The sequence below is a fragment of the Panthera pardus genome, unplaced genomic scaffold, assembly GCF_024362965.1.
Source record: "Panthera pardus isolate Hobbes unplaced genomic scaffold, ASM2436296v1 HiC_scaffold_27, whole genome shotgun sequence".
Classification (NCBI taxonomy): domain Eukaryota; kingdom Metazoa; phylum Chordata; class Mammalia; order Carnivora; family Felidae; genus Panthera; species Panthera pardus.
Window position 1 is genome coordinate 112,820,526 of NW_026526843.1, and position 27,509 is coordinate 112,848,034.

At 42.0% G+C, this 27,509-nt stretch overlaps 1 protein-coding gene across 2 annotated transcripts; it reads right to left on the reverse strand.

The window, feature by feature from the left end:
* Positions 1 to 530: 530 nt before the first annotated feature.
* On the reverse strand, positions 531 to 27,509 carry ZRSR2 (zinc finger CCCH-type, RNA binding motif and serine/arginine rich 2). 2 transcript variants are annotated; one of them, XM_019417973.2, is made up of 11 exons: positions 27,386 to 27,509; positions 26,856 to 26,935; positions 23,233 to 23,311; positions 18,373 to 18,481; positions 18,085 to 18,171; positions 14,953 to 14,991; positions 14,222 to 14,340; positions 9,120 to 9,333; positions 4,132 to 4,187; positions 3,260 to 3,369; positions 531 to 1,009 (listed from the first exon to the last, which is right to left on the reverse strand). In XM_019417973.2, exons 1-11 carry the CDS (start codon positions 27,424 to 27,426, stop codon positions 549 to 551), a joined length of 1,395 nt encoding a protein of 464 aa, XP_019273518.1. In that variant the 5' UTR covers positions 27,427 to 27,509; the 3' UTR covers positions 531 to 548. The 2 variants fall into 2 exon arrangements, with proteins under 2 accessions (XP_019273518.1, XP_019273519.1); XM_019417974.2 differs by lacking the exon at positions 27,386 to 27,509 and adding an exon at positions 26,560 to 26,605.

The following is a 27,509-nucleotide window of genomic DNA, read 5'->3' on the forward strand; positions in this document are numbered from 1 at the left end:
TAGTCCTATCTCTTGGTGTAATGTAATTTATCCTAAGGAAACCATCAGAAACGTGTGAAAGTATTTAAGGAGATCCACAGCAGGATTGTTTAGGATTCTTTTAATCGTGCAAAATTAGGGAGAACTTTAAAATCCAACAATTAGGGATATGGTTGAATAAAACTGATAGATCCGCACCATGCAGTGAGAAAAGTAAGAGGGTTGACAAATTATGAGGTTTTGCATAGGAAGAAAAGCATATTCAACTGCAGCCACACATGATCTCTGTGTAAAAAATATTTGTACACATCCGTAAGAAGAGGAAAAAGACTTAAGCAATGCTCCAGTGTTGGTTATCACCAAGGGTTAGGATTACAAGTGATCTTCACATTATCTATACATTTTGTGTCTTCTATGCTAAACACACTGATTCTCAGAGAATAAAAGTATTTTGAAATAGGGTTCTTTCTGCCGGACTTGCTAATCCATCGAGCTCAGAGCCCTCTGCTACCCGAGTATGAAGCAGCCATCACAAATAAGATGTACGATCATTTCGGAACAAAATCGGTTTATTTGGATTTGGGACTCTGCATTGTCCTGTCTCTGCTGCCTGACCTCCTCCTGCCACGACTCCTGGACCTGGAGGAACTCTGGCTCCGGCTGGCCCGGATGCGGCTGCCATCCCTTTTTCTTCCTCTACTGCGCGAACTGTGCCTCTCGCGACTCTTTGACAGGTGTTTGTGAGACTTCTTCCCCCGGTGGCTGCTTCTCCTTTTCCTCTCAGCTTCCCCGTTTCTCTTGTAGGAATGCGACGGACTAGGGCTTCTCCGCCTCCTGGGCCTCCCGTAGTAGTCGTCGTGGTGGCCCATCCTCTCTCTCCTGTCTGAGCCCTTGCCAAATGAGGAGCCAGTCCGATCTGGAGACAGGTAGATGTCTCTGTTAGCCTCCCAAAACTCATTGTTGGGATTTCGGAACACGTGGAGAAAGTTGCAGTGTTTTCCTCTCGGACACTGTTGTATTTCAAATAGACCTGCAATGGCACAGTGAGGAAACAGCATTTACTGCTGGCACTTGATCCTTTTCAGAGGGTACACTGCCGATGTTTGGAGGTGATAGACCTATTTTCTCCTGCGTATGTGAAAGGGGCTTACAGGGGAGCTTGGGTGGTTGACCGGTTAAGCGTCTGATTCTTGGTCTCGACTCACGTCATGATCTCACGGTTCGTGGGATCGAGCCCCGCATGGGGCTCTGCACTGACAGCTCCGAGCCCGCTTGGGGTTCTCTCTCTTCCTCTCTCTCTCTGCTTCTCCCCTGCTCTGTCTCTCCATAAATAAATAAGAAAATAAAAGGGGCTTACATAAATTGATGGCATAGCTCTGGTTCCCAGAATTTCAAAAATATTCAAGTGCTCTAACAAATGACACTGTGAAAAGGTAACAAGCCAGAAGTTTTAATTAACCAGAGTCTCCTGTTCCCCGACTGCATGACAGTGTGCAGTGCAAGCGAACAAATGGTGACCACATCCTGTTTTTTTTAGAGTTGCACCATCCCACTGATGGACAGTGTAAATCCCTAACACTGAACACCCAGCCCTTCGGAGTCCCTGCCTTACACTTTAAGAAGATGGCAAACACTGGCCAAATGCTTTTAAATTTATACCAAGTGCTCGTAATATAAAGGATTCTTGTCAAAGGTAAAATCTATCTGAACGATTCAGAGACCCTCGTGAGGTTTTCAAACTTTTTTTTTTCAATCGGTAAATTCCCCAAATATGGAAAACAGTGAAAAGTGAAATCCCTCCACACCACACGTTATAAACAAAAAGTCAGGATGGACCAGAGTCCTAAATGTAAGATGTGAAACCATATGACTCTTTGTAGAAAACATACAAGTAAAATCTTTGGGACACTGGGCTGAGCCATGGATTCTTAGATAGGACACGAAAAGTACAAGCAAAAAAAGAGAAAAAAACCAGATTAAATAGATCTCATCACAACTAAAACCTTTTGTGCTTTACAGGACATGATCAAAGTGAACAGGCAGCATAATGGGAGAACACATTTGCAAATCCTATATGCAATAAGGGGCTTGTCTGCAGAACGGATCAAGCCCTCTTACGACCCAGTAATAGAAAGTCAACCTAATTAACAAGGGGCAAAGTATCTAAATAGACATCTCCCCAAAGAAGTTCTACAAATGGCCAATAATGAGGACACACGAAAACTGCTCAATGTCATTAGTTACGAGGGAATATCACAAAGTGGTTATTTCAAAAACGTGAAACCGTCTCCATGTCACACCCAGAGGTACCTCACTGAAGTCACACTGGATTCCCAGGAACCGACAAAAATAACCACCTTCGGGGAAAAAACAGTTCCGTCTCTTGCAGCCCACAAGCTTTCAAACGTAAGACGGAAAAGTTGGGCTTTCCAAAGGAAGGAACTCTAAATTATCACACACACACCCCCCGCCTTCAATAAATGGCTTTTAAGTGACAGCATCCATTAAGACCACGCTGCCAAAGATAAAGAATTCAAAAATCATAGATTCTTTTTAATAGTAGGCTTTAAGCAGACAACTGTAAAGCCAAGAAAGGGAAAGGGTAAGAGAAGCACTCCCCTGAGGCACGGATCGCTCTCTTTGCTCCCGGAATGGTTCAACAATAGAGTTTGGCTAAGCCCATGTGACAGAGACGAAACAATAATGAGGCCTTCAAAACTGCCAGCTATTCAAAGGACAGACTCCTTCCTGGACGTGGCAGCCACACCGCGATGAGTCCGTCTGACTGAACGCACCCTCACCACACCCCACCATCATCGCTCTCCACTGCACAAACGCATGTCTTTCGAGCGAGGCAGGACATGTTATCATGTTTTAGGTGGCAAAGATGACAGGAGATCCGTTAGGGATAAAGATGGGGAAACAAACCAAGCTTGAGTGAGGGGAGTCCCTCTGACCGCCACGAGGAAGACGCGGCTTCCCACTGACACAACTCCCAGGCTTCCTCAAGTTTTAGAGCCCAGGACTGAGGACCAGAACACGGAGGTTCTAGCCTCCACTCTGCCACCGAGACACTGGGACTTCAGTCACCTCATCCATAAAGTGACCCACAAGTGTATTACAGATCTAAAACGGGAGGGCCTTTATAGGACGACCTCTGCTCGTCCGGTGTGAGGCAAAAGCTATGTTTCACCCCTTTAAAAGAACGCTTTTTTCCTCAAGAAAGCCCTCTGATACAACACTGGAACGAGTGGCGTAAAACCACTGTGCTGTATTTTACCACAAATTGCCATTTTCCACCGAGTCACCGGGCAGAATTCGCACTGGAGCTGCCGTCCCGCGTACCATCGCCCGTTAAACAGAGACAGGGCTGCTTGGCATTCTTCTTCCCTTTAAAAAACACACATTAAAGGGTGCATTTTACAGTAACTTTCTATTACGTAGATAAGCCCTACTGGTAATTAACCCTTCTAGTAGTTTATCATAGGACCACCAAGTCCACTGCTTTTACTCGAAGGAGTCCTCATGAGAGCATTCAAGCCCCTGATGCTCACAATCTATTCAGGAACACTTCGTACTAACCCTCTTGAGAGGTTCTGACGAATGGCCACCGGCCGGAGGCAAAGCTGCTTAAACCAAAGATCCGACCATTCAAAATGCAGACTGTCGGAGCCTCTCCTTTCTCAGCTAGGACTGCTAGTTTTCTTATCACAATGGTTAATTTAACCCATTAGCCATGGCATGGCCCAAACCAACAGCAAGACTGGCAGAAATGATACACCGATTGCTTTCTCAGTGGGCCAAATGCACGGAGATTACTTGGGGCTTCAATTTCTGGCTCTTTCACTGTATACTTTGCTGTTCTCTATTCTAGATCCCCCTTTCCAGTTTGTATTTTAATTATTAAAACTATGTAAGTAAAAAATAACCATTGCAAAAGACTCAAAACTATGTAAGTGTACAACGGATAAAATACAAATGCATTTTCAAATCCTTTCTATATAGATTTCTGTATTAGCTCTTGATATTTACATTTTTAAAAATACCATGCATATGAAAGCGATATATTTAGTGGAAGAACCCCAGATGGCAACATAATCACAACACTATACCATGACAAAACGTGAAGATGTTTATGTTCCAAATACTTACGATTGGTACTGAACATACACATTGCCTCTCAGGTGAGGTTCCAAGTTACAGCTGACCTAAGGAGCAATGAAAAATTTGATTTAAAAAAATGGAGGAAGGGGCACCTGGGTGGTTCAGTTGGCCAAGCGTCCGACTCTTGGTTTCTGCTCGGGTCACGATCTCACGGCTTGTGGGTTCAGGCCCCACGTTGGGCTCCATGCTGACAGTGCAGAGCCTGCTTGGGGTTCACTCTTTCCTTCTCTCTGCTTCTCCCCACCTCGTGCTCTCTCTCTCACTCTCAAAATAAATAAATAAAACTTAAAAAAAAATCTTATGAAGAAAAATGAAGGAAAAGAACCCCCCCACCTCCCAGGTCATCATAGGCATCTTGTCCAGAGTAACACTACCAAGAGTAGTTATCATTTGAAGATTCCAAAACCCAGATACGATACCACTCACAGGTCTATTTAAGGCATGCTTCAGCACACAGCAGTGTTGCAGGGCCCAATTATTTGATCCCTGTTGATATTAGATTCATTTTTCATAGATGTGAAATGCTTCACACATACATAAAAGTATAGAGAACAAAAATCAACCCATACATACACCACCCAGATTCAACACTAAGGCTTTCTATTTTTGACTAAGAATGTTTAAATATGCAAAACATGAAAGACCCAGTTGAAACCCCTTCTGCCTATTTTCCCTCCCCCATCACACGGAAGAGCACCAGCCTGAGGCTGGCGTATCCTTCACATTCCAAATGGAAACACACATACAGACAACTGTCTACACAGAAACACACACACATAGCTATATGCACACAGACAGGCATATACACATATAGGCATGCCATAAAATACACAGGTATATTATGTACAGACAGGTCTATTATGAATAAATGGGGATATTTTTCGTGAATATATGGGTATATTTATGTTTACATATGCAAAGAAACTTGTATATGTATTGACAAATAATGTATAGTATTGCTTTGTACATTTAAAATTTTTACAAAAATAGCGTATATTTTACATTCTTTTTTCAAGGTATCATCACATAAACATGACTCATTTTAACTATATGCTGGATAGATCAAATTTTCAAATTTATTCAGCTACTCCTTTAAATGATAAATATCCAAGGTGCTTCCAATTTTTCATCAGCAAACAGTGCTGCAATCGGCATCCCTGAACGTGTCTCCGTGGGTAGGATCTCTCTAGTATGCATAATTAGAAGTGCTATCCCAGTTATACGTACCTTCCACTTCACTAAGTATTGACAAAGTGCTCTCTGAAGTGGTTTTGCTGATGGACACTTCCTCACCCAGTCTTAGTATTAACAGAATTTATAACTTTTCACCTGATAGGTGTGAATAATCTCATTTAATATGCACTGTTCTATTACTAGTCAGGTTGAACATTTGATCATTTGCCTTCAAAAATGACAAATCTGGACATACAGATCAATGGAATGAAAGCTCAAAAATATACCCACGATTATATGGTCAATTAATTTTCAACAAAGGAGGCAAGAATATGCAATGGGAAAAAGTCTCTTTTATAAATGGTGCTGTGAAAACATGCAAAGGAATGAAACCGGACCACTTTCTAACACCATACACAAAAATAAACTCAAAATGGATGAAGGACCTAAATGTGAGACCTGAAACCATAACAATCCTAGAAGACAGCACAGGCAGTAATGTCTCTGACATCAGCCAAAACAACATTTTTCGAGATAAGTCTCCTGAGGCAAGGGAAACAAAAGCAAAAATAAACTATTGGGACTTCATCAAAATAAAAAGTTTCTGCACAGCAAAGGTAACAATCAATAAAACTAATAAAAGGCAACCTATGGAATGGGAGAAGATATTTGTGAATGTCATATCCAATAAAGGGTTAGTATCCAACATATATAAAGAACTTATACAACTCAACACCCAAAAAACAAATAATCCAAGTAAAAATGGGAAGGCAGGGGCACCTGGGTAGCTCAGTCAGTTAAGTGTCCGACTCTTGGTATCAGCTCAGGTTGTGATCCCACAGTTGTAGCTTCAAGCCCTGCATCGGGCTCCATGCTCAGTGTGGAACTTGCTTGGGATCCTTTCTCTTTCCCTCTCTCTGCCCTCCTCTGCTCGTGTCTCTCTCTCAAAAATAGATACTAAACCTTTTTTAAAATAATAAAAATGGGAAGACATGGCGGCACCTGGGTGGCTCAGTAGGTTAAGCATCTGACTCTTGGTTTTGGCTCAGGTCAAGATCTCATGGGTTTGTGAGATGGAGCCCTGTGTCAGGCTCTGTACTGACAGTGTGGAGCCTGCTTGGGATTCTCTCTCTCTCTACCCCTCCCCTGCTGTTTTCTCTCTCTCTGTCTGTCTCAAAAATAAACATTAAAAAAAAAATGGGAAGACACTAACAGACATTTCTCCAAAGACATCCAGATGGCCAACAGACACACGAAAAGCAGCTCAACATCACTATCAGGAAGTGCAAATAAACACCACAATAAGATACCACCTCAAACCCGTCAGAATGGCTAAAATCAAAAAGACAAGAAACAACAAGTGTTGGCAAGTATGCAGAGAAAAAAGAACCACTGTGTACCGTTGGTAGGAATGCAAACTGGTGCAGCCACTGTGGAAGACAGTATGGAGGTTCAAAAAATTAAAAATAGAATTACCATATGATCCAGTAATAGTACTACTGGCTATTTACCCACAGAAAATGAAAACACTAATTTAAAAGGACACATCCACCTTTATGTTTATAGCAACATTATTTACAATAGCCAAATTATGGAAACAACCCAAGTGTCCACTGAACAGATAAAGAAGACGTGGTAATATACAATGGAATGTCCTTCAGCCATAAAAAGAATGAACGTTGCCATTTGCAACAACATGGATAGAGCTAGAGAGTAGAATGCTAAGCGAAGTAAGTCAGAGAAAGACAAAGACCATGATTTCACCCATATATACAATTTAAAAAAATAAAGGAAAAAAAAAGAAACTGAAAAACTAGAGAACAGATAGTTACCAGAGGGGAGGTGGGGTGGGGAGGGAAGGGGGATGGGTGAAATGGGGGAAGGGGATTAAGAGTACACTTACCTTGACAAGTACTGAAAAATATACAGAATTTTGGAATCACTATATTGTACACCTGAAACTAACACTGTATGTTAACTATGGTGAAATTAAAATAAACTTAAATTAAAAAAATAGGACTTGTTTTTTTATTTAATGGTATAAGAAGGTCCTCAAATATTGATACAAATGTTTAGCTTTTATTTTCAAAATGAACCTACATTGTTACAATTTTGTTCTAGAGTATTTTTATTAGAATATCCACAGAGGCAGATCCATAATGATAGCTTCTAACCCCTTCCTTAGAAGGAGGACTAAAAGGCCTGGGGAGGCCATGTCAGTTACACCAGCAACTTTAGAGATCATTTAATCCAGTGGCTCCCAAGGACCCATTAATTTTCCATGATAAATTCAGTATTTTGGAAATTTTCTTACCAAACACCTTTCCATTTAGAACTTCCAATGTGATGAGCATGAGCTTGGCCAATAAAATTCTAAACCAGAAAAAAAACCACGCCATGGCTAGCGGGTGCAGCCCATTAGAACGAATGGTGGGGTCCCCACTAAGCAGGTGGAAGTTTTGAAAGCAGCCGCACCACTGACTTCACAGAAGCAGTATAACGTAGGCCCACAGGTGGTCCCACAGATCAGAAGGCACTGATGTAGTCAAAGTCCCTCCCCTTCGGGATGAGGCAGAGGCAGGAAGAGGTAAAATGACATGCTCAAAAGCCCAGAGCTACTCAAAGCACGCAGACTCCTCGGTCGTGCTGCTAATGTGCTACTGTGCCGTGTGGGGCCGGCCCTTCCACTCTCGTGTTCGCTGCCTGTGTCGAGAAGCGGTGTGAAGACTGGAAGGAAGGTGCACGCCACAGAAATAAAACATAAAGGGGGAAGAGAAATTTTAAAATAATTTTTTTTTAATTTTGCACTCAGTGGACAGAAGTATAGCTTTGGCTTCTGTGAGTGCTGCTGGTGCTTAGCAATTGCTCTGTTCCCTGGCTATTACACCTTGCCCCTGGTCAGTGCCAACGAACACGGGGAAAAAACAGGATTTTATTCCTTTTTTTCCCCTCCAAATTATGGGACGTTTTCCCCACCCTAACACAGCAAAATCATTCAGGTTCGGAACTGATCAAATCACAGATGAGGTAGGAGGCCATGCTATGCTAGGATTCAATTCCTGGGTCCTGAGAGCAGCAGCTATTGACCTCTGCCTTTATTCTTGCCTTAAGGAATGTTCTCAAATAACTATCTGTAACCCGAAATGCTCTTTTTTTCACCCAGGATGCTGCACCACAAGCCATGATTTGGAGAACACCGTGTTCAGTATTGAGAGTATTGAATGAACAAAAACAATGTCAAAAAAAGGAATCAAGGTTTCTTTTCTAGGGTAGCTCCAGAAGACCGAATAGGTTCCTAGGATGGAGATTGCAAGCAGGCACCACCAACAAAATGCAACAAATTCAGTAAGTGGCGTTCCACTGTATGCACTGCGGCTCTAGGTGAGATCCACTACAGTTGGAAGGGAGGGAGTGCATCCTCTGTCATACACAGCCTCTAAATGAATGCTGGGATGGTTATGTGCAGGACCTTATGCTGAGAGTTCATAGGCTGGGAAAGAGTTGGACTATAAAGGTACTATGAATACATGAGAGATCCTTCCATCCATCTAGATCCTGGAATCCAGGAAACAGCACACTAGTACACAGGACTTCACACAGTCCTCTACTGCACAGGCACCGACGCAGGGGGGAGGCCAAGGAAATCACATTTGAGCGCCTGGGTGCCCACCAGTGGACTAGGCGCTGTACCATCACACACACCCAGCCCAGGCAGGGAGCCTACACCCTAGCACTCATGTCCTACGGGTCACGTTGGTGGCAGGTGAGCAGTCCCCTCCTTCATGTGCATTGTGCACGCCCACCTTGAACTGGATCACTTTCCCAACGTTCTTGAACTCGGGAAGCACGTCATCATAGAAGTCCAGGAACTGCTGGTAGGTTTCCTCTTCACTGTACTCTAGGCTTGCATCAGGGTCATAGTCGTCCCTTCTGCACTGCTCCATCCCAAATGTCGTAAACATGCTTTTAATCAGAAGTGTGGGACTCGAGGATGGGAAATTGTGTTTACGTGAGCACCTGCATACGAAAGGGAGACTTAAATGCAGCAGTCCAATAGTTACAGTATCAAAAGCTCACTTTAAACTTTGGGATAGAGACCCAAATAACTTGGTTGTTTCCACTTGCAAGATAATAAGCCCTATCCAGATGTCCAATTTCAACACCTAAACTGTTCTAAGACTGACCAATATACTTGCTTTCATGAAGATGTAAAGTTGCGAATTGTTTCCAAGTTCATATGCCATTCAGCTGCCTTTTGGTGATGCTCACAAAGCCTCCTACGTGTAAAAGTGCAGGAAAAAAAAAGGTCCGCTGCCATGACAGATTGTGGTGACAGCACGAAGATACCGGATGTAGAACTCATGAGGAAGGTGAGAACAATACGATCCTGGTTCCATACAATCTTCAACTAACTCCGTGCTTAGAGAATATAAGAGTTTCGAGCTAACGGAATACTTCAATTTCACATGTGTATAGCATTTCATGGTTTCTGTGGCATTTTTCTATTTCTTCCTCTGATCCTTGCAACCCATTAGGACAGTCAGGGCCAGTATTTTCCCCACTTTGCAAAGAGGGAAGCTGAGGCCTAGAGAAGCATACTTATCCAAGTCACATGGCTGGTAAGAGAGGATTCAAGAGATCTGAGTTCACCTGACTAATGCCTGTTCATTATATGGTGTGATGAATGCAATTAGTTTTCATGTAATGAAGAGGGTAACCATTATGAAGAACATTTTTCTTTTCACAGTTTAAACTGAATCATGTTATACCTGAATATTTTAAGTCTTTTATATGAGTTTACTTTATTTACTTCCTTCTCCAAAAATGAGGGGCAAAAAATGTAGTTCAAGGTTCTAAATCATCAAATTTTCCTGATTAGATTTCTATTAAAAAATTCGTTGAGGCAAAATTTTCAAGAAAAAAAAAATCCCCACAACTTAGGAAGAAAAAAAGCTGAAGAAAAAGGCAAGTGTTAGAAAAATCAATGGCCTTGAAATGCCTAAATGTTGAACTCCTACTCACTTTCCACATCCGTAATACATCTGTGCACCGAGGGAGACAACGCATACAGAGTACCTCCCATACATCATACCCAGTACAGAGATGCACAGTGTCCATTAATGTGAAATGTTCAAAGGACCCTCCTATATAGATTCAGTTAGAAACCTTGTGATGAGATCCATCTTCCCAAGTAGAGCTACCAGCAATACAGAGAGTGAAACCTCAACCTGACTACAAGTGTTGGTGGTGAATCAGAATTTTCCAAGTACGAAGCACATAGAGACTTCAACAAGAAACCAATTTAACAAGGTTAAAATTCTGCTCATGGGATTATTACATCTGAATGAACTTGGCTCTAATTCCCAGGGTGTCAAATGAGCATTTGAGTTTTGGAACACAGCCAAAGTCCCTGTCTAGGGAAAATCCCCACTTGGCCTGGAGACAGTCCATACAATCGGAGTTCATTCGGGGCCAGCCCTAAAGCGCCTACTGAGAAGTCCTCTCAGACAAGAGAGATCTGGGAAGGCAATCTAAAGGTGTGGTACCAAACCTGTGTGATTCCCAGAATCACTGGAAGGAACGGAGATTTCTCAGGTTCTGTTCCAGACCATCTGTTAAGAGCTCAGGGTGGGAAACCCATATTTTCACAGTAACTCTCCCCACCTGATACTGAAGGTCAGCCATGTTTGCGAAGCCATGGTTTAGGCTTATCAAGCAGTTAGTTGAGTAGAGAGTAAGACTGCCATGAAATCACATAATAAGACATTACCCAAGCCCAAGGTCGGCCCGTGAACCATATGGTCTCCAGATGCCCCTCAGGTATAGCCAACTGACTACACCTCTTTTTCTCTTCCTGAGGGGGCACTCAAGGTCCCCACTACCTTTGTCCTCCACAGAACCAAGTTACATGCTGAAATTAGGCTGCAACCATTTATTGAAGGTCTCTGTAAGAAACATTTTTGGGAGGGGCACCTGGGTGGTTCAGTCAGTTAAGCGTCCAACTTCGGCCCAGGTCATGATCTCACAGTTTGTGAGTTCGAGCCCCACGTCGGGCGCTGTGCTGACAAGTCAGAGCCTGGAGCCTGGTTCCAATTCTGTGTCTCCCTCTCTCTCTGCCTCTCCCCCCACTCATGCTCTTTCTCTCAAAAATAAACACAAAAAAAATTTTTAAAAAGAAACATTTTTGGGAAAATTTTGTAAGCAGCTGTTAATAAAACATCTATCAAAGTGTCCATCTCCTTACTCCAGGTCTTTACACAGTATTCCGTGGGAGAAACATGTAGAATCTGATGCCTGGAAAATCTCTGTCTTTCCGGAGATACCACTCATTCTTCATTTTTGGTAAGAACTAAGTGAGCCATTATCTGCCCAGGCTATGTTACAATCCAGGGCCAAATGTACCGCCCATTCACAATAGGTCACTTTCTCCTCCCTTCCTTGTTCTCCATTTCTCTGGGTAAACTTAGTGCAGTAGATTACGAGCCCTCTTTAAATCACTCCTGGAAATCAGTGAATTATAAATATTCTGATAAATAAGTTTTACTTTTCATCAGCAATTATGTTTTCAGGAGGAAAAAAAATAGAACTCCCCTCAAAGCTGTGACTCCAAAAAGTATCAATTCCAGAAAGGTTCTAGAATTGAACCGTGTACTAATTACGAAAACAAAACCACCGAAGAAATGCTTAGGTTATGGAAGTGTCTGTCTGACGATGGGACAAGCCTCAACAGCAAAGAACGGTTGTGTGAGTCTGGAGCAAGGCACCGCAGCCCTTTGTCGAGGAGGAACAGCTTCACTGTCTGAAGGGATGGTGCTGGATTTCAAAATTGCTCATTGCATAGAACCTGATTTCACAATTCATCACTGGAATGATGAAAGTACCCAAATGTTCCCAATTTCACGTGCCAAGGAAAATACTAAGAAATGTTCACAAACTAATCTGATCACTGCCAATTATCTCCTTGAAACAATTCTCAGGGCTGGGTTTTGAGAGCCTGACAGTCCGCTCTCCTTTCGGCAGACAAGTACTGCTGGCTGATTGCCTGAAATCATTTAGGCCATCTCCCCTTCTCTCATTTCTGCCCATCGAAAGGAGAATTTAGAATCACATGAGCACAGTCTTCAAATTCAAGGAAATGCTAGAGATACATCATAAACGAGAAGTCCTTCAGCTAGAAAACTAAACGCAATCTGGTTCGGCCACCCACACAAATGTGAATGTGTATCGAGTCTCAACAGTTCTCTTTGGTGGGGGGTGTTTAACATCAATTATGACTATTTCTTGATGAAATTAAGTAAATTTCAGGAAACACTTCTGAAGGTACAAAGGGGAATATAAAGTCTCTTCTCCTTTCCCTAGTTCCCAGTTCCTCAAGAGGATGCTTCCAGTACTGACCGCATCCTGTGAGCCCTTTCACAGATATTGTAGGTTTACACAAGCCCAGCTCTAAATTGTAAATGGAGCCACGCGTCCCTATGTTAGTGGCTCTCAATCCCAGGGCGCATGAGAAATGTCTGAGGGCCTTTCAAAAGTAAGGCTGCCCAAGTCTCACAGATTTACTCAACTTAAGGTAGGATACAAACTTTTTAAAGCTTTCTAGAGGATTCTAACGTGCACCTGGATTGAGAACCATTGCTCTTAAAAAATGTAAAAGGGCATGAGGGCTTAAATGAGAAATGAAAAATAAAAAATAAGAGAAAGTTCATATTTTCAAAGAAGGAAATGAAACTCATGGCATGGATAATTTTATGAATCAAGTGAGCAACAACATAAAGTTTTCTCATTAAATACATATGAATTTGCTTATTCATATCCCTTTTGGGATTAACAGGATACTAAGAAATGATTAGATCTCTTCTGCCGAATGCTTAGTAATAATCAGATTTTTGTCTTGGATAGATTAATTCACCATTGTGAATTATTTATCTACTTTGAGTTGTTCATTCATAAATAAGCCAAATTATAAAAATCATCAACGCCTGGCATATACCATTTAAATATCTGCTAAATGAATGAAGACACTGACACTTAGTTCTCCACATGAATGTCCTGTTTCAAAAACACTGAGCCACAAGAGGCGGAACTGAGTGTCTCAGAGAATGAGTGCAACCAGAACACAATGAAAGTAGCAGCAAACACTCAAGACAGTGTTTGCTGTGTGCCCACCACGGTCCTCTGTGCTCTCCCCGCACGCGCTCCTCGCAGCCTCACAACTGCCTCCCTTGGAAGGGAGATATACCATTTTTAATCCCCATTTTAGAAATGAGGAAGCTAAGGCACAGAAAGTTTAAGTAACTTTGTCTCTCTTTTTTTTTTTTTTCTTAAGTAACTTTCTCAAAGTGACAGCTGCTAAAGTCAGTTTCTGCACCCGGGGTCTGTTCCTCCGTCAGAACAGACAGACTGAGAATGGAGAATTACAACACTTTTCCTCATTCCTTCCGGTCCTGTCTTTCACAGATAGCCCTCTGGGCATGCCAATTTTTTAAATTTAAATTTTAAACTTTAATTAATTAACTTATTATTTTTTTGAGGCATGCCAATTTTTTAAAGCCTCTTTTGTGCACAGTGTCGGCCATTCAAAAAAAGAAAGCCAAGCTACTCCAGCATATTGAGTTACATCATTTCCCCATCCAAACCGCCCCACGCAGACCCATGCAAGCACAGGAAGAGAACGAAAAGCAAAAGGTCTTCGCGAAGCCGTGGAAGGAGGGCAAAGAAAGCCCGGTCAGAGAACCAGCCTGAGCCCGCCCAGGGAATGGGTACAGGAGGAACAGCGGGCTGCAGAAGTGGCAAGAATGCAGCAGGTACCTGATTGCAAACATGTCAAACTCAAGCCTGTGATGCTCCCAAAAGGGGAACTGAAAACCCTCGACATTTCAATTCATGATAAAACAAAATTAGTTACCTATCTCCAAATCTGCACGCTCCTGTTTTACTGTAGAATGGACAATTGGCTCGGTCTTTCTCCATTATCCGTAAGTCCGTCGGTGGTTCTGGGTTTTGCCATGTGGCACCATTTTCCAACTGTTGAAAATAACCATGACTTTACTGGTGGTGTAAAAATCCACAAAGAACTCAATGTTTCAAACATATCCAAATATTTTGGCTAACAATAAAAAATCGAGTTAAGAATATATACACATGGGTCATAATACACAATTGAGACTTCACAAACAACTGTCTGGAGACACGCACTGGGTGTTTGTTGGCTCCCACTCACTGCCCACAGCGGGCATCACTGTGGCTACCAGGAGCAGTCGCCAAGGTTTGCCTGCTGCCCATCCATTCTGAACAGGGTCAAAGGACTTGTCAGGGAGCCACCCCTGAGGGAACGTTACGCTGCGCTGTAGCAAATTAAACCGTCTATTTTGGGGAAACAGCGTGTCATGTTGCTCACACACACTTTAAGGACTATAAATAAGCAACATCCACAGGGTTGATTTGATACCATTTGCTTTTGTTCGTCAGGAAACTCCTGCCGTTGTTGTCGCTGCAGTTAAAAAGTCACAGAGCCACAAAAGAGATTCCAATATTCAGACATGACCTAAATAGCTTACCACAAAATTAACATTACTAGAACTGTTTTTATAGAAATGTTCACTAGTTTCGAATTCTGAATGGAAGGTTTAAAAATACCTCGTTTTCAGCCTGCTCCAGCATCTTCTGCACAGCTTCCTACAAATGGTGCAAACACAGGACTAATGAAAACGTGCAAGTCAGGAAAGTCACGTCTGGTTTCTCTGGTTAAGAATCTCAAGTGTAACAATTAAAAAAAAAAAAAAAAACCAACCAACAACAAAAACAAACCACACACACAAAAGGCTTCAGGTTCTAGTTTGTTCTCTTCTAGCACAGATCTTCTGAAAAGCCTTCAAAGTACATATGGCTGAGAATGTTTATTCAAATAGGGCATTGAACAGCTCACATGGCAAAACAGTCTTATAAGTTTCAGTAATAGTACCATTTAGCATATTTACTCATATATACCATATTCTAGCTTTTAAGATGAGTGATCTAGTATTAGTGAATATTACAAAATGTAATGCTCAGAAACGTCATCACCACTTAAAAGAGGTTAAATCATGACATGAACAGTAGTAGTTCGGGTTGATGACAAAATCTCAAAGTTTTTGGTAGGGCAAAGGAAATCCTGCAATATGCCAGTCAATTCTGAGCTCACTGTCACTTAAACACATTTTAAAATCTTCTTGGCAGACCTCTCTTCCCCAGCCCCCAAGAGCATGACCTAGAAGACTCATCCGTCTGGCTGCTGGAGAACTCTACCTGGCCACGTGGGGTGCTGGCTTAGTGTGCCCACGGGCACAGCTCTAGCTCTTTCCTATCCCCATCCACCTGGCTGCCCCACACCTGGTAACCGGTGCTGCCATTTGCTGGCTTGTTCCGCCTAACAGCCTAAAAAGTAGAACTGGAATGCCTCTCCTTCTTCCCCTCCCTGTCCACTCAATCTACAAGCTGGAGTCCCAGTGACTCTGCCTCCACACACCCCAAATCTGTGTGATTGATACGAATCTGATATGAAGCACTCCCCTTCAAACCACCATCATGTCCGATCTGGAACAGACTGTCTAATCGGTCACTCTATATCCACTCTTGCCTCCTTGGGTCACTGCTCCCTGCTCCCCAGCCCCCCTTCTTTACACAAGGCATCCCATCTGTTGGGATGCCTGGGTGGCTCAGTCGGTTGAGCGTCCGACTTCGGCTCAGGTCATGATCTTGCGCTCCGTGAGTTTGAGCCCCGCATCCGGGTCTGTGCTGACAGCTCAGAGCCTGGAGCCTGCTTCAGATTCTGTGTCTCCCTCTCTCTCTGACTCTCCCCCAGTTCATGCTCTGTCTCTCTCTGTCTCAAAAATAAACGTTAAAAAAAATTTTTTTTAATAAAAAAAAATGATCTGTTAAGGGTACAGATATAAATTAAATGAAGTCAAACCCTGCTTAAAAACTGTGTGATGGCTTCCCATGACACTTAACATAAAACCCAAACTCCTTCTCCCAATCCAGGAGGCCTTACATGATCTGACCCTGTCTACCTTCCTGACCTCCTCCCTAGCCCCCCCCACTCTCTCCTTTGTTCTCTAAGATTTCAGACACCCTGACATTTTTTCAGCTCTGTGCTCAGGTTCTTCCCTCTGCCTGGATCCCTTCTCCCAAGATCTCTGCATTCAGCTCAAACATCGGCTCCTTAGACAAGTCTTCCTTGGTGAGGGCAATCTAAAAAAGTACATTCCGACCTAATCACTATTACATGACTCTGCTTTCTTTCTTTATAGCACTTACCATTATCTCAAAGCACTTAAAATTATTTTTTGCTTACTTATTATCTAGTTCCCCCATCTAAAACACTCGGGGAGAGCAAGGACTGTCCTTTTCACCATTCTACCTCCATCTACTAGAAAAGTACCGAGCATACAGCAGAAACACAGATTGCATATCTCTTTATACATGTTTAGAACCTACTTCATTCTACCTGCCTTTCCGTAATGTCTCACCAGGCTTTTTTTCAAACAAAAGCCTTAGTTTTTTTTTAAAAGAAGCCTTAGCTTTTATCTGATGCCAGAAAGACCTCAATTGAGAATATTCTACTGTAAAATGGGAATCAATTACTCTGTAAAATAATGACAAGCTCCCAACAGTTTTCCTGCCCCCTAAAAACCTAGCATGGTCTCATTTGTAACGCAGCTCTCAAATAAGGGTGTTAAAAATCTGCACTGCAATTAACTGAAGGCCTGAGACACAAAAAACAAAGTTCACGGAGGCTGCTTCTACCCTATCACAACTAGGACAGACAAATCCATTTTTCTCCATGATAAGGTGACTACCCATTTTTATGCTATTCAAACTTGGGAATATGATGGAAAAGATACATCCTGATGAGTCAGTCAAGGAATGATGAGCTGTGGGATCTTGGAAATAAATACACAGCATTAAGGAACAGCAGCAAAACACATCAAAGCAATCTTTAAAAGATCCTGGAAGATATATACGTAGACCTCATACATTTCTTTCTTTAATGAGTGACTACGTGTTACCTACAATGACCTTGATAGCCAAGTTGGAAAGGGAGTCAATATTTAGCAACAAAAAATATTTCCTAATTCCTCAATATGTGAGTTTGTGATTTCTTTCAACCAATTCATTCTTGCTGACATGCCATAAGCAGCTAAGTGTCTTATTTACTAAATAAGTGTGGAAACCATACAAAATATTCTCTGAATGAGTCAACCCATATACAACAGAAGCTCAGAAAAACACTTTGGTGTGAATGTAAAGAGCCAGAGGAAAAAAAAAAAAAAAAAACAAACACTTGCACTAGAGTGATACAAAGTATAAAGCAGGGGCCAGATGCTTGATTTTAGAAATAGTTTTATTGGAACACAGCCACAACCATTTATTTATGTATTATCTCTGGCTGTTTTCATGGCGCACCAACAGAGTTGGATATTTGCAAGAGAGACCATACAAACTACAAAACCTAAAATATTTACTCTCTGGCCTTTACAGAAAAAGTGTGCCAATCCCTGGTATAAAGGGGAAGAACGTTGATTTAAGGTATCTGCCATTGCAAAGACCCAAAGCAGAGCATCATAAGGCAACTCTAGTGTGTATCTATACAAAACAGGCCTCTTGCTAACCAGGAAAACAAAGTCCAAACCCTGATATGCCTATAGCTTATTCCTCAGCCCCAGCCCAGCCCAGATCTGCGCACTGAGAGGATACGCAGTGCGTTTATCCTCCTGTGACAGGAATCACCTCTCTTTCTCTCTTCTCCTGTAGCTTCTGCTCCTCCTCTTCTCTCTCTTTTCTCTGCTGCTCTTCCCATTCTTCCTTTAACTTTCTCTTTACAGAAAAAAAGAAAAGGAAAGGTAATTCTTCTCACACACTTTTTAAAAACATGTAACATATGGGGAAGATAAAGTAAAAGCTTTACCACTGGTAAAATGGATAATATCTATTCTTTTAAGTTCAAAACCTGTAACTCTTAATTAGAGTTATTTTGGTTAACTAGTTAGTTAGCTGGTTATCTGATGAATACCATACCTCTTGTTCTTCCTGTCGTTTTCGAGCTGCCTCCTCCTTTTCTTTCTTTATTCTGAATTCTTCTTGTGCTTTCTGCTCCCGAAGCAACCATGCCTCATGTAATTTTTGCCTATCAATGTAATGATGCAATCAAACAAAAGAAATCAGCATTAATCTACAAATACACCCAATGATAGCAAAATGATGAAGCTATCATGAAAGATATTTTCCAGAAAGCAGGTAAGTGGAAAGTAAGAGGAACAGAAGATGTGAGTAGCTACCTTGGAAAAGCACTGCATCTCAGTAGCTCTTTTCCTAGAGGGTAACAGCTGAAAATCACTACGTGCACATTTGATACCTGTGACATCTTTTACATAGAACGATGACGCTACAACTTTCCCTTTAGGTTGACCATTGTGATGTTTAGGTGTCAATAAAGATGCCAAGTTTCGAAGCACCATCTAGCTTTTCCCGTTCCGAGCGTCCTATCCTTTCTCTTCTATGCGTTTTACAAGTAGTCATGGAAGACCGCAGCACCATGAAAACCTGCCATCTGCTGCCATAGATCTTTGATGGCTAGTCTAGACAGTTAAGACACTCCTGTGGCTTGCCCCAAGCACCTACACTGCTCGAAGAAGGGAAATAAAACTATACCTGATCTTGTCTTTAAAATAAAGCTACAGGCTTTAAGATGACAAGAAGTTATAAAAATAAATGAGCAGGTGTCTAGTTTATTTTTGAAAATGGCCAATTATAAAGAGTGATGTTATCTTAAAATGGCAAGCGTCTCAGACATCCAATAGCACAGGTTCTAATTGAAAGATAGGTTACATTTCAAAAACTCAAAAGTCAAGCAGGTGTCTATCTATTTATTTATTTACTTATTTTTAATTTTTATTTTGGAGAGAGGGAGACAGAGACAAAGCATAAGCAGGGGAGGATCAGAAAGAGAGGGAGACACAGAATCTGAAGCAGGCTCCAGGATCTGAGCTGTCAGCACAGAGCCTGACGCAGGGCTCGAACCCACGAACCATGAGATCATGACCTGAGCCAAAGTGGGACACTTAACCAACTGAGCCATCCAGGTGCCCCATGGTGTTTAGAACCTAGATTGCCATTTTGCCACTGAATTTGTAAAAGAGAAGTGAAATACGAGAAATGGTTCTTCAGCAATGTCAGGAGTTAAGTAAGGTTTTATGTCTAGTCTGGGGAACCTATTCACAGTATCAAATACCCTACGGGAAAACAGATTTCATTTCCAAGTACAGATGGTAGGAACACATCTTTTACCCATGGTAAAGATGGGCACACCGCATACATCAACATTGTAGGTTACATATAGATGTTTCAGTGTGTAGGACTCTAATTTATGAATCTTTTGAGGAATATATTAATTGTATACCAACCAAAAAACAAAGTGCATATAAATCTAAGACCTCAAAAGAGTAAAATGGCACAAACTTTACAGTTTAGCAACTTGAATACAGTGTTGAGAACTAGGACTGCAGAGCTCTGGTCACTTAAGTACATCAAGTCCCTGCCCCGGGAAGCCTGGAGCAGATTCTAGCATGGCTTGCCGCAGTGGAAGGCTTGTCCTTAGACTGACCCCCAGAAACCCCACCCTCACCCCCCGCGAAAATGCCTGCCTGAGAAAGCTCAACACTGCCAGGAAAATGGAGCATTTGCTGTAGCCAACACAGGATGATCGGCCCTTGCCCTCCCTTAGAGCATTTACTAAAAAGGGCTTATGATTGTGAATAGGTCTCTCTCCAGGACCCGAGAGCCATTCGCTGGACATGCAGTCTTTAAGAAGGATAAGGCCTCTGTGTCCCAGCCTCTGTGAGAGGACAGACTCCTGAATTCTCTGCCTGCCTGCTGACAAACGCAGCTGGCCTGGTCACATTTACACTGACTGACCCTTTGTACTTCTTCACCTCTTGAATTCTCTTGGGCCCCTATACTCCTCCCGCTCTCTCCCTTTAAAAGACGCAAATCTCCCCTGCACAAATCAGAATGGAGCTCAGCTCTTTCCCCTACAGTCAGGAGAAACGGGACACAATCTGTTCTCACCACTTTCAAGTCTGCCTGTGTTATTCTCTGATGCTATACATCTGCTTTAAGGCAGTACATAAAGCCATACGGTACTGCCAGAGAATTAGTTCTCTTGTTTTTCAACAACACGGTATCATGCAACTTGTACAGGAACCAAAAAACACCAAAGGAACACAAATATCTGTCTATGTGATTTAAAAGCAGCACCTCAAATAAATGGGAAAACAAAAAAGTGACTTCCCTATATCATGCCATGTATATCATCTTCATCGTAAGAGGAATCTAAAACAAGCAGAGTTATTACAGCACCGCCCATCTGCTAACGTGATGGTAAGTGTATACACCTGCCGACTCATTCCGTCGCCCTAATTCTATGGGGTGGGTACTATGATTGATTTTATTTCCATTTTATCTCCAGATTTAAGATGAGGAAATTGAAGTTAGAGAGATAAGCAACTGGAACACAGCTGGTAAGCGGCAGGGCCACGGCTGCAATGCAGCTCTGGCTGAATCGACTCCATGGCCTGCATCACCACTATATTTTCTCTTGGCATTTTGCTGATTGCACCTATTTACGTGCTTAGGTGGAAAATAGGAACGAACTACATGCAAAGAAGCAACATTCCCTACTAAACACACATAGCTAGAGGGTGTCTATAAAGTTTTCTACTCCTTTTAAAAAACATTTACTTTTTATTGTGGCAAAATATATGTACCATAAAATTTAGGATTTTAACCATTTTTAAGTGTACGGTTGAACAGCATTAAGTACATGGACATTATTCTGCACCACTTGGGGAAAAAAAAAAAAAACTACCCCCTGAAAAATATTGAGGAGAAAATAGAATATGTTCATCATCTTGCGATGGAGTAGGCCTTTTACAGCAGACACCAAGGCCAGATATCACGATGAAAGTTGAGGACATGAAAATCAAACTATGGTGAGTAATGCCATAAGCCAAGTTAGGACTGATGACAAATGAGAAAAACATACATCATACATATGACAGATAAAGGATTAATATCTTTTTTTAAATTTTTCTTTACATTTTTTTTTAATTTATGTTGAGAGAGAGAGAGAGAGAGAGAGAGAGCGCGCACGAGGAGCAGAGAGAGGCAAGGAGAGAGAATGCCAAACTCTGCACTGTCAGCACAGAACCCAATGCGGGGCTCGAACTCATGAACTGTGAGATCATGACCTGAGCCAAGAGTCAGACGTTCAACCAACCGAGCCACCCAGGCGCCCCAACGATTAATAGTAATAATACTGCTTACACAACAAACTTTAAAAACATGTATCCCAAAAAAGAAAGGTACAAGACTTAATCTAAAATAGGTAATAAAATATATTAAAAAATACCAGGCTTACTAATTAAGAAATGTATATTTGAAACAATGAAATACAACTTTCACGACAGGAGGTTAAAAAATAGATGCCTAGTGTGAGTGAAGGTATGGGGATATGGGCACCTCGATTCACAGCTGGAAGGGCTGCATACTGGGATGCCCTTTCTACCCAACCACCGACATTTTACATGTACTTATCCTTTGATCCCAACAATTCTGTTTCTAGGCATTTTCCTGAGTAAAAAACAGGACAATTACCAACGATACATAAGCGTGGATACTCATGGCAACTTTTTACTGAATTATAAAAAATACCTAAGTATAAATTAATAAATAATAGGAAATTCATAGTAAATAATAAGTGAACGTTATTTAATAGCAAATAACCTAAACGTCCATCAGTAGAAAACTATAAATTATGAATAAAGAATTATGCCACATTCAAACAATGGACACTATGTTGCCACTGAAACTGTTGAATCGGGTATGTGAATCAACACTGAAATATAGGTCCTGGGGCGCCTGGGTGGCTCAGTTGGTTAAGCGTCCAACTTCAGCTCAGGTCATGATCTCGAAGTCCATGAGTCTGAGCCCTGCTTTGGGCTCCGTGCTGACAGCTTGGAGCCTGGAGCCTGCTTCAGATTCTGGGTCTCCTCTCTCTGCCTCTCCCTGCTCATGCTGTCTCTGTCTCTCAAAAATGACTAAACATTTTAAAAAAATATTTGAAATATAGGTCCTATATATTATGCAAAAAAAGCAATTTAAAAAATGCATAAATATCCTCCCATTATAGAAATAAACATGTATAGTACATTTACACGCTTAAATTTTTTTTTTAGAGAGAGCGAGCACAAGCAGGGGAGAGAGACAGAGGAAGAGAGACAGAGTGAATCTTAAGCAGACTGCACACTCAGTGCACAGCTCAAAATGGGCCATTTTTTTAATTGAAAAAAAAATTTTTTTAACGTTTATTCATTTTTGAGAGCCAGAGCATGAGTGGGGGAGGGGCAGAGACAGAGGGAGACACAGAATCCAAAGCAGACTCCAGGCTCTGGGCTGTCAGCACAGAGCCCGGTACATGGCTCGAACCCACTGACCACAAGATCACGACTTAAGCCGAAGTCAGACACTTAACTGAATGAGCCATTCAGGTGCTCCCCCGACCCCCACTTACATTTTTAATGGTGGCTATCTTTGGGTGTGCTGATTTCATTGAAGCCCTTTCACTTTTTTACACTTATTTCAATTTCTCTTTCAAAAACATTTATATATTAGCAAAAATAGCGAAAAATACTTCCATTTAAGAAAAATGAGAACATCTAACTTTAGTCTGTCAAGTAGAGATTTAAATACTTTATCCAAGGTATTTTATAAGACCTATGCTGTATAAGATATTATAAAGACCTGTACTAGTTCATAAAGACTTATAAAATTCAAATAAAACAACTGGGTTCATGAGGAAGTGCTCCGATCACTGCTGACCTCTCTATCTCCAACAGCATCTCTTCTTCTAGGTGTTGTTCTTCAATAAAAGCATCCTCCTCCTCCTTCTGTGAGAGTCCTAAGGGAATTTAAATGTTTTATTAAATGATCTGAATATTGTAAAACCTTGGTCAATGATTCAGAAAGAAAAAAGAAAAAAGATAAAAGCTAATCTTTACAATTATGGTACGAACCTGTTTTTAAAGCCTTCTAATAATAAAGGGTCTAACAATAAAGGCTTCAACCAAATGTGTAACAATTTTGATACCCAAAAAGAACAATAATGGTAGATAACACATTAAATTTAAAAAATTAATTGATGCTTCCATCGTCATACTCAAAAAGGAGGTGGGGTGTGAGAAGGAACATTCATTTTTACAGAAAAACGGCAACAAAAAAAAAATGTAGAAAGGCCGTCATTTTTGCAACCCCCACTTAAGAACTATTTAGAAAAAAAATGCTAGAAACATTGGATGAAAGCTTGTTGGCAAGAAATTTATTTACCCCACCTCAAAACATGAGCACACGGACGAGTACCAATTCCAAAGGGGGAATACCCTTTTCCGTGGAGCCATCTGATTGGTGACACTCTGACCGCTCCTAGCGTTACTAAGAGCAAAACAATGTGACATCACAGGCCCCCTGAGGTGTGCAATGACAGGTATACAGCATCGGCTTTGTAGTACTTGTCACAAGGAGTATAACTGTAAGCTAATCAGAAGATAGGCTAATCCAGAAGTCTGGGTGTTCCACCAGACAACTACTGTGGGCTTTGCACAATAATCAGTCTTGGTTTGGGAAAGTTCCAGTATGGCCTATATATCACAACTGAGGTATTGTTCCTTTACTTGGCTGCAAGTTTGATATTGTGGTTTTTATTCTTAGGAGATGCAGGATGAAGTATTTAGGGATGAGAAGTCATGATATCTGCAAATGACATGCAAAGAGTTCAGAAAAAAATGTGTACATATGTATCCATATATATCAAGAGAAAGTAAGGCAAATTGTTAACAATTGGGAGATCTAGATGAAGGGTTCGTGGATGTTTATTGCACCATTTTTTCAACTTTCTGTACACTGGACCATTTCCAAAATAAGAACATAGGAAAGTATTTTTAATATAATAAAAACTTTTATCCTTTCCTAGTCATAATTTAAATTTGAGAAAAAAGGAAGAAAACTGAAGTGATCCTAAGGAAATATAACAGAAGATCTCAGACTTAAAGGAAAAAGATTTTGTATCTGCCACATATATGTTGAGTACAGGTCTAATCAAAGGCACACCCAGTCCTAGATAATTTACTTAAGCGACTACACATTATTATTTTAGCACCTGAAATTAAAATAGGTTAAAAAAAAAAATTAGGGTAAATCCTAACTCACACAGAATAAAATCTAATTATTCAGATCATTAAATGATCTAATTTACAGAGAGGGCCTTCCAAAGAACCTGGCAATGGGGCTATGATTGATTGACTTACAGAGGTATTCCCATAGAGTAGACATTGCCCGGGCACAGATGATGCTCAAAAACATGTTGCCTGACTCACTCAACCCCTCCATCCTCTCAAAGTCAAGCTCATACTCCTCAGAGGTGATCACTAACAGTACGAGGTATAGCATTTGCTCTATACGTACAAATATATGTAAGGATATATATAAGTATAGTATATCTAACCGTATTATACATATAACTGTACATATTGGAATCAGACAACTTGCTTTTTATTCTTAATGTCACCTTGGTTTCTGAGAAGGCAGCTCATTTCAGGCTATTTCAAGTAGAACTGGATGCTAAAGAGGCTTCTTGTAAATGAGTGGTCAATATTCCAGAAATTTCTACCACTCAGTTTCCAACTCACTCTTACAGAATATCTCTTCTAGCTTACTGGGTATTGTTTGCCCATCTGACATGTGCTACAATTAATAGCAGTGTTTGGTAGGCCACACTATTCATGAAGCACCACTAAGAATTAGGAGTTGGAGTGGGCCAAAGTTGGGGCAGTAGTCCAAAGACAAGTGCTTAGTCTTGGATCTGCCATTAGCTATACAATCCTGACCAAACCAGTGACTGCATCCTTCAACTGACTGAACTGCCAAAGGACATGACCAGATTGCTTCTCCACAAAGGCTCACTCCGAAAGCACTTTGCAAAGTCAAAGGGGGCGGGGGGGGGGGGGGGGGGGGGCGGGGAAATGAACACAATACAAACAGGTCTAGGATTTAAAACAGGGAAGATTAACAAGTTAAAAAAAAAAGTTATGTTGGAAGAGAACAGGTTAAGTACACAAAGTACTGTAGCTGAGATCGATAAGGGGAATGAGGGTGGGGCAGACACCAAGGACATCAATAACTGCAACCTGCCCTGTTTTTTCTTTTTATCCCTGAAGCTTTATCCTGCGTTTAGTGGTTCAGTGTTGAATGAATAAAAGAGAGACACTAACACAGGTCCCAGGTAAACACACCACTCTTCCCATTTTAAATATTCCAAGTATTGCTACTAAAATAATTACCGGGCAACTCCAAGAGTAAATGAAATGTCTAATAACTATGTTTCCCAAGGCCAGAGAATCTTGGTTACTTGAGGCCATTGCGGTGGACTGCAAGAAGTGTCTAGATACATTTTGCGGTGGAGTGCAAGAAGTGTCTAGATACATTTGTGCAATGTATCCAAATATCAAACCATTACATTGTACCCATAAAACTAATGCAGTGAGGACTATAACTCAAAAGAGAGAGAGAGAGAAGTGTCTGAATAATCGGGGTGGCAACCCTAACACAGTACTGTGTTGCTTCAGTGCTTCCATCAGCCTCTATAATGACTATGTAACTTTTAAAACTGCGTTAGTACTAATTTCATTGTATTAAACAGGCAGGTTTAATATATAAATGTTAGATTCTGCCTTGTGAAGGAGAAATGACACCACAGCCAGTACAGATGAAGGTGCCACAGTATTTTAATAGGAATAAAAAAAACTGCTAAATAACCACAGGGCAACACTGGCAGTGGCATTCCAAACTCCAATCAGTACCATGATCGTGCTTGTAAGCTTGCTTCACATCATCCCTAACATTACATTCACGTAGATTTGAATTTTACCGGATGTGTCATTTCACTTGGTTTGGTAATCTGTAAAGACATTGTTTTCTGGTCAGAGTTTCGTATCCAGTTTTGCGCTCAGATACATTTAAATGACAATAATAATCGGAGCCCACAAAGGGTCTCTTGTGTTACTCGAGAAACGGTGAAAGAGAAACTGGGGCAAAAGGTCTAAACCCCTCGAGCCCTGCTGGTTTTACAAAGGGAAACGTTCACCGAATACTTACTATGTGCAAGGGCTGTGCTAGCTGCTGTAATTCATGATGCCTGCACCTGTAATACCGGATACTTCATAAATACTTACACACGACCAGGGGCGATTCACCATGACCTGTCCCCCCCTCTTTTTAGGACGTTAACAGCGTTTCGGAAGTGGGTCTAACCTAACGGCACCCGGGAGGCAGGGGCCGCAGTAATTTTTCAGCGCGTACAATACTTGGCTTCCTTCTGGCACCGGGGCTTCAAGTCAGGACGGGAGCGGAGACAGCAATTTCGGACACACAAAACGGGCTGGGGAAATTACCTGAGTCTCTCAATCGAGCGAGTTCCTGCCGCCGTTTCTTTCGTTTCTCCTTCTTCAGGGCGGCTCTGAACTTTTTGTGACTGGAAGATTGAGACACGCACACGCCAGCATCACTTGACCGCACCTGCGGCGCTGCCGGAGCTTTCCGCTCCCCCCACCCCTTCCCGCCCGCCCGCCCGCTCCGCGCGCCGTCTCCTCGGCGCCCAGTACAGGAAATCGCTCGGGTGCCCGGGAGTGAAATCTTGCCTCCCGTGTTTTAATCACACAACACGGATTTACTCTCGCCTCGCCGTCCCACAAGCAGACGGCAGGTCTTTTCCATCCCGCCCCCCGGTCCCCTCCTCACCTCCCCGAACCCACAACACGCGCCGGTGACAGGCTGGGGCGCGCCCGAGGAAGTGCTCGAGCGGCCACGGTGGCTCTTGCCTGGCCCAGCTCCCTTCTCCCTCCTGCCTACACATCCTCCATGTCCAGCCTGGGCCAGCTCCGTCCCCTCTTCTCGTCAGCTCATCTGTCACAGCCCAGCCTACCTCGGTTTCTCCGGAAACATCATCTTCCCGGGCGCCGCCATGTTGTCAGGGCAGCCACGCCCCTACGAGCTGGCCGGAAGAGGCCGGCTGACGAGCAAGGGAGCGGCCGCGCGCAGGCGCGGGT